General features: G+C 47.8%; 1 protein-coding gene across 1 annotated transcript; it reads left to right on the forward strand.

The window, feature by feature from the left end:
* The first annotated feature begins 6,320 nt into the window (after window positions 1–6,320).
* On the forward strand, window positions 6,321–7,112 carry LOC130998545 (uncharacterized). Its single transcript, XM_057923959.1, has one exon. The coding sequence runs from the start codon at window positions 6,321–6,323 to the stop codon at window positions 7,110–7,112; it is 792 nt and encodes a 263-aa protein (XP_057779942.1).
* The last annotated feature ends 407 nt before the right edge of the window (window positions 7,113–7,519 follow it).

The following is a 7,519-nucleotide window of genomic DNA, read 5'->3' on the forward strand; positions in this document are numbered from 1 at the left end:
GCTAAGGCTAAGTTCTTATTGTGAGAAGTAGGAGCGTGTATTGTCTGTACTGGGCATACACAGGTATTTTGTCCGCACCGCACGACGGGTGTGTGTCAAAATTGGCGCCGTTGCCGGGGAGTGACGCGCAGCAATTTTGTTCTCTCCTCATTCCATCTTCCGCTACTGGTGTATGCGTGGAACTCGTAGAGCTGTAAGAGCATTGGTGTTTGACCCCGATATTGATCGTACAGAAAGACGACTGCGCGCAGAAGCACGAATAGCGAGACGCGAAGCTATGGCAGAAGCCGAACAAGCAGATGCCGTACCGGAGCAGACCCTCAGACAGTTGGCATACCCAACTAACCTCAACTTGAGGCCGAACGGAATCACCTTACCCGCAAATCCGTTCGCACCTCGTCGGTATGACATGAAGCCCTCATTGCTTCAAATCTTACCGAAGTTCAATGGATATCAAGGAGATGACCCTCATACTCATCTCCAAGATTTTGAGATGACAATCATGCACCAATCAAATGATGAACAGCAAGAGTATGTCAAGTTGATACTCTTCCCTTTTACCCTGGTGGACAATGCAAGAAGATGGCTGTATGACCTACCCGAGGGCAGTGTCACTACATGGGCACAACTGCAACAAGCCTTCTTGGAAGAATTCTTCCCAGCAGCACGAGTGGAGCGGATGCGATGGGATATCCCAGCATAAGGCAAGATGGGCTAGAATCCTTCTACGAATACTGGACGAGATTCAAGAGAATGTTAAGCAATTGCCCCCATCACCAAATCTCTCCGAAAGATCAGGTGGAGAGCTTTGTAAAGGGCATGCGGAGGAACGATCGCAGTCTAGTCCTAGCAGCCTGTAATGGATCATTGATGAGCAAAACCCCCTGGAAGTCTTCCAACTGTTGGGCACCATGGCAGAAGAATCACGCGATGAAGGGCATGAAAGGAATCTGGAGAAACCAAGGAAAGCTGAAGAGAAGGAAGGGATGTCTAATCTGGAGAAAACTATGGAGAAGAGCATGAACGAACTCAAGGAACTTCTTTCGGGCTTGACTATACCAAAGAAGATTCGCCAGTGTGGCCTTTGCGATGCCACTGGACACCAATCTGAAAATTGTCCAAATTTTGGTGAAGATATTGTTGATGTCAATGCCATTGGAGGACATGATGGGAATCCACGGAAGTACGATCCTTATGCAAATACTTACAATCCTGGGTGGAGGGATCACCCCAACTTTCGGTGGAAGCAAGATGGTCAGCCCCAACAGCAGAACAATATGGGCGCACCAGTGCAACGTCCTCAGTATAATCAGAACCAGCATCAACAACAGTACCAGTTAGGACCACCTCAACACCACAACCAGAATCAGCAACAACCTCCTTACCAACCCCCACATCGGAGAGCACCTTGGGAAGAAGCAATTGAAAGCATGGCTAAGGAGAGCGAGAAGTTTCGCAATGAAATTCGTGCCGGCATGAACCAAACTAACCAGCAAATTAGTCATTTGACTAAGGCAGTGGCCAAACTAGAGGAGAACGCTGGTAAACTCCCAGCCATGGGAATCAACCCCAGAGAGCATGCCCAAGTGGTGCTAACCGAGTTTCCTGAGGGGGAAGAAAAGGAGGAAGAATTGTTAGCAGAAGCTGAATTGCTTCGAGGAGGCTGGAATAAGAACGGGAAGGGTCCAACTGATGAACAAGCTGGAGGTAGCAATCCAACCGAAGCACACCTACCCGGGACGCTTGAAACAGAAAGCTAGAGAGAAGGAAGCAAGTGAAATGATGAAGATGTTTCAAAAGGTTGAGTTGAGCATACCTTACTCGATGCTATCAGGCAAATCCCCAAATATGCCAAATTCTTGAAAGACCTTTGTTCAAGAAAAGTCAAAATGGAGGAAGAAGTCCGGTACGTGATGGGAGAAAGTGTTTCGGCAGTGATCCAACGGAAGCTACCCACTAAGCGAAAGGATCCAGGGATGTTTACCATTCCATGCAACATAGGAGGAACCAACATGGATAAGGCAATGATGGATCTTGGAGCCTCCATTAATGTGATGCCATTGGCTGTGTACAAGAGATTGAATATTGGCGAGATGAGGACACCCGTGTGGTCATACAGTTAGCTGACAGGTCCAACGCTTACCCTGAAGGAGTAGTGGAAGACGTGCTGATCAAGGTTGGGGATTTGATTTTCCCAGCAGACTTCTATGTTCTAGATACCGGACCTGAAACTGGAGAGAATGCCATACTATTGGGAAGGCCGTTCATGATGACCGCCGGAACCAAGATCGATATGAAAACCGGAATCTTGACATGTGAGTTCGACGGAGTTCAAGTGGAATTCAATATCTATGAGACCATGAAGAGGAAACAAGCAATGGAGACGGTGGACATGGTCGATGTATTTGAACCCTTGGTGCAAGAACAAGGAATTACTTTCGGTTCCAGGGATACCACAGAGAAGGTGATTCAATATGGTCTGACTGATCGGGATGCTGAACATATGGAGGACGATGAAATGAAGGAAGCTATCATGGAGCTCTACTCCCTCCGAGAAAGCACTTTAGAAGCCGAGGTGGAGGTAGACCAGAAGATCAAGGAATTAATCCAGGAAGTCTATCTAGCTGGGGGAGCAGAGGCAACAGCAAACCGGAGTTATTGGCTCAGTATGGGCAGAACGAGAAGCTGTTACCTTCAATTCAGAAAGCACCCGTTTTGGAGCTCAAACAATTACCTAAGCATTTACAGTATGCTTATTTGGGACCAGAAGAGACGTTACCAGTTATCATCAGTTCTGATCTAACCGTCGTGCAGCAAGACCGATTGGTCAGTATTAAGGAGGGAAAGGGGTAGGTGAAAATCGAGGACAGGAGAAAAGGACGTGGGAGCCATCGATGAGAGAATAGGGAAGCCATCGGTTGGACCTTAGCTGATATAAAAGGCATCAGTCCTACGGAGATGCATCACATTTACCTTGAGGAGGGAGCCAAACCCGTTCGAGATTCTCAAAGGAAGATGAACCCGGTCATGAAAGAGGTAGTGCTGAAAGAAATTCTCAAGCTGTTGGAGTTGGGAATCATCTATCCCATATCCGATAGCCAATGGGTGAGTCCAGTCCATGTCGTACCGAAGAAGTCAGGGATACAGGTTGTGGAGAATGATCAAGGCGAGCTTGTGCCCACCCGATTGCAAACTGGATGGAGAGTTTGCATTGATTACAGGAAGTGAATGATGCAACCAGGAAGGACCACTTCCCACTGCCCTTTATCGACCAGATGTTGGGAGAAGATTGGCCGGTAATGCCTATTACTGTTTTCTAGACGGATATTCTGGATAAATGCAATTTTTGTGGCACATGAGGACCAGGAGGAAAACCACGTTTCACCTGCGTATTTGGGACATTTGCATACCGGAGAATGCCGTTCGGACTCTGCAACGCACCGGGAACTTTTCAACGGTGTATGATGAGCATCTTCTCCGACCTATTGGAGAATTGCATTTGAAGTATTCATGGAGGACTTCACCGTATATGGTAGCTCTTTCGACACATGTTTGATGCAATCTAGAGCTTGTCTTGAAAAGATGTGTGGAGAAAAGCCTAGTCCCTTAATTATGAAAAATGCCATTTTATGGTAAGGGAAGGAATAGTGCTTGGGCACGTGATTTCAGAAAGGGGTATTGAAGTGGACAAGGCGAAAGTCGATTCCATCGCCAAATTGCCCTACCCGACGATCGTAAAGCACATACGGGCATTCCTAGGCCATGCAGGCTTCTACCGGCGATTTATCAAAGACTTTGCCAAGATTGCCCAGCCCATGACCAGACTTCTTCAATAAGATGTGCCGTTTGAGTTTGACGATGATTGTAAGGAGGCATTCACAATTTTAAGAAATAAGTTGGTGTCGGCCCCCATTATTCAACCACCGGTGTGGGACATACCGTTCGAGATCATGTGCGATGCCAGCAACCACGTCGTTGGAGCAGTACTGGGACAGAAGAAAGGCAAAGAGAGTTGCGTGATTTATTACGCATCCAAAACACTGAATCCAGCACAGTGCAGCTATACCACTACTGAGAAAGAACTCCTGGCGGTGGTATTTGCCATGGAGAAGTTTCGTTCCTACCTTTTGGGAACAAAGGCGGTGGTCTACACGGATCATGCCGCGTTGAAATACTTGATGGCCAAGAAGGAATCCAAACCTCGACTCATCAGGTGGATTCTGCTACTACAAGAGTTCAATATAGAGATAAGGGACAAGAAAGGAGCTGCGAACCTCGTAGCAGATCATTTGAGCAGGTTGCAACTGGAAGAAGATGACGGTATGCCCATTACCGATACCTTTCCAGACGAGAGACTATATTCCATGAGCATCCTGGAGGAAGAAGAAGAACTGTATACTCTAACCAAGCAGGAGCCCTGGTATGCGGATATAGCTAACTATCTGATTACCAAAGAGTTACCCTCAGGATTGACAAGATTCGAACAACGGAAGTTACTCGTGCAAGCACGATATTATTACTGGGAGGATCCATATCTCTGGAAGACTGGAGCAGATCAAGTCATACGGAGATGCATACCTGAGGATGAGCATGCCCAAATTTTGGACATGTGTCATGGAACAGCAAATAGCGGACATTTTGGAGGAAAGCGCACGGCCCACAGAATCTTGGAGAGTGGATTCTACTGGCCCACCATATTCGCGGATGCAAGGAAATGGGTACAGAGCTGCCCGAAGTGCCAGATGACTGGAGGTATTACCGCAAAGGATGAAATGCCACAAGTTCCGATCATGCCGGTCGAAATTTTCGACGTATGGGGGATTGACTTTATGGGACCCTTCCCAAAGTCAAAAAACTACGAATACATTTTGGTGGCAGTGGATTACGTATCAAAGTGGGTTGAAGCCAAGACAACCGCAAGCAATGATGCTCATACCGTGGCAGGATTCCTGAAGGAACAAGTGTTCGGGAGATATGGTATACCCAAAATTCTGATCAGTGACCAAGGGTCACATTTCTGTAATGCCATTATCAGAGCACTAACCAAGAAGATGGGGGTGACACATAGTCACCACTGCATATCACCCCCAAGCAAATGGCCAGGCCGAGATTTCCAATAGGGAAATAAAGAGCATCCTGGAAAAGGTGGTGCACCCCAACCGTAAGGACTGGAGTGACCATTTGGGGGATGCGTTATGGGCATACAGAACTGCCTACAAGACACCTATTGGAATGTCCCCGTTCCGCCTGCTTTATGGGAAAATATGTCACTTACCTGTGGAAGTTGAACATAAGGCGTACTGGGCAATCAAGGAAATCAATCTCAGTATGACCCTAGCTGGAGAAAACAAGAAAGTTGCAGCTGAGTGAGTTGGAAGAACTTCGGTTGGAGGCTTACGATAATGCGGTGCTCTATAAAGAGCGAACCAGAAGGATCTATGATGCCAAGATCAGGAAGAAGGAATTCTTGGTGGGACAAAAAGTCCTACTTTTCAACTCACGCTTCAAGATGATGGCTGGGAAGCTTCGTTCAAAGTGGTCAGGACCATTCGTGATCAAAGGAATCTTTTCAAATGGAAGCATTGAAGTATATGATCACAATGGAGTTGATACGCTCGTGGTTAATGGGCATCGCCTAAAGCCCTATCATGAGCTTGCTGAAGTAGGAAAAGAGAAGGAGGAGTGCCACCTTCTCGACCCTGAATACGAATGAAGAGTGAAGGAAGGTCGAGCTCAAGATGAGAAACAAGAGCGTTTGCTGGGAGGCAACCCAGTGTGGTTACTTCGGTATGGTCTATACCGAATTTTCTTTTTCTTTAAAGTTGTTTTGTTTTTGTTTGGATGCACTAACATGCAGGAAAGTCGGACCGAGATAATTTGGAAAGAGGCCCAGAGGTTGATCCAAGCCCACTTTGTGTTGCAAAGTGTGTAGGTGGAGAGTTAGGGATTGGAACGGTCTGGAAGAGGGCTTACAGAGGGAGATGACGCGAGCGTGTCAGAGGCAGGCGGCGATGTGACTGCAACTCTTCGGTTTCCGCAGAAATTTGAATTTCAAATTTTGGCCAAGTTTTTATTTCCTTAAAAATTCTTTTTCTGCCATAACCGTCACACTTACCATATTCAAAGCCTCAACCCACGATCTTCCTCCCCACAAACCCTAACCTCCGAAAAAACTGCTACACCACGATCACCACTCGCCTCAAACCCTAAATTCCCATAATTACCGATCACCCTTCTTAAAGACCAACCTTGCCTCCAAAACCCCACAAAATCCGAAACTTCTGCACAAATCCTAAGCATTTTGATCTCTGCAAATCGCAATGGCCAAAACCAAAGGAGGAGCAGGCTCCGGAAGCAACCAACCGCCGAAGAAGAAAGGCGCCAAACTCCCACCTCCAAAGCGTACCACAAGGCGGACCGCTTCGGAGGAGACCTCCACTAAAATCACCGAAGACCCTTTGCTAGAGATCCAGCCCGAGGACAAAGGGCATGCCGAAGTCCTCCAACAAGAGGAACGAGAAGTAGCAAGAGCAGCCGCCGAGTCGACGCAACCGGAAGAGGGGGAGCCCGAGCTCACCCCTCCTGTGAAGAAATCAAAGAAGGCTCAGGCGAGCAAAGCAACTCCGGCGCGACCCACTGTCGCACCACCACCTATTCAAGCTCAACCGCAACCACAATTTCCAGAAACCTCCATGCAGGAGGGGAAAACAGCTTCCGAGGAAATGGAAGCGGAGGAGGAGAAGGGCGAAGAAGAGAAGGTGGACGAGGAAGAGGATGATGAAGCAGAGGAAGGTGAGGGCGTTCAGGAGAGGGAAGTAGAAATCCCGACACCCCAGAGCAAGAGACCCGGAGTAAAAAGAAAGCTAGACGTTGCCAAACCCCCACTACCAGTTAAGGCCAAACCGGCACCGGCAGGCAGTAAGACCCGAACAAAAGCTGAGCAGAGTAAGAAACCAAGGAAACCCACTGCAGCCGAAAAAGGGAAGGCCAAGGAGATGGAGGAGCCGATGGAAGTAGACCCAGAGAGAACCGAGACGGTTGAAAGCTCCAACTCGGAGGATGTGGTCGCCCCTACTAAGCCGGGTGACGAGCACAATCACCTCAAAACCTAAGGGCGTCAAGCGCAGGGGAGTGGTACGACCCAACACTATGGAGAACGGCCATACCGAGGGACAGTCAGATGTATGCCGTTTTATAGAATCGGGAGATAACTCCTTGGTATTTTCTGGTGACTGAAGTGTTGGAGAGTTTCGGATAAAAGAACGTGTGGAGGGATATTTAGAGAGCATTGGTTGGGGGAAGATTCTGAAGTGGAATGTGTTGGCGTTCAAGAGTTTGTCGGAAGAGTTCATGAGTACGGTAGAGTTCAATCCAAAGGGAAATTACTCAATCGAAACACCAGGTACCCTTCGCTTCCAATTGCGAGGGAAGGTGTTTCCACTGTCCATCAACGACTTGAACATCCACCTGGGAGTAATAGAGGACAAGGAAGTGTATGATGATGAGTATAAACAAGCTG

This window comes from Salvia miltiorrhiza, chromosome 8, assembly GCF_028751815.1.
Source record: "Salvia miltiorrhiza cultivar Shanhuang (shh) chromosome 8, IMPLAD_Smil_shh, whole genome shotgun sequence".
Taxonomy (NCBI): Eukaryota; Viridiplantae; Streptophyta; class Magnoliopsida; order Lamiales; family Lamiaceae; genus Salvia; species Salvia miltiorrhiza.

Bases quoted from the DNA above. Each gene is read 5' to 3' on its own strand.
- LOC130998545 (XM_057923959.1), top strand. From the start codon at position 6,321: ATGGCCAAAACCAAAGGAGGAGCAGGCTCCGGAAGCAACCAACCGCCG.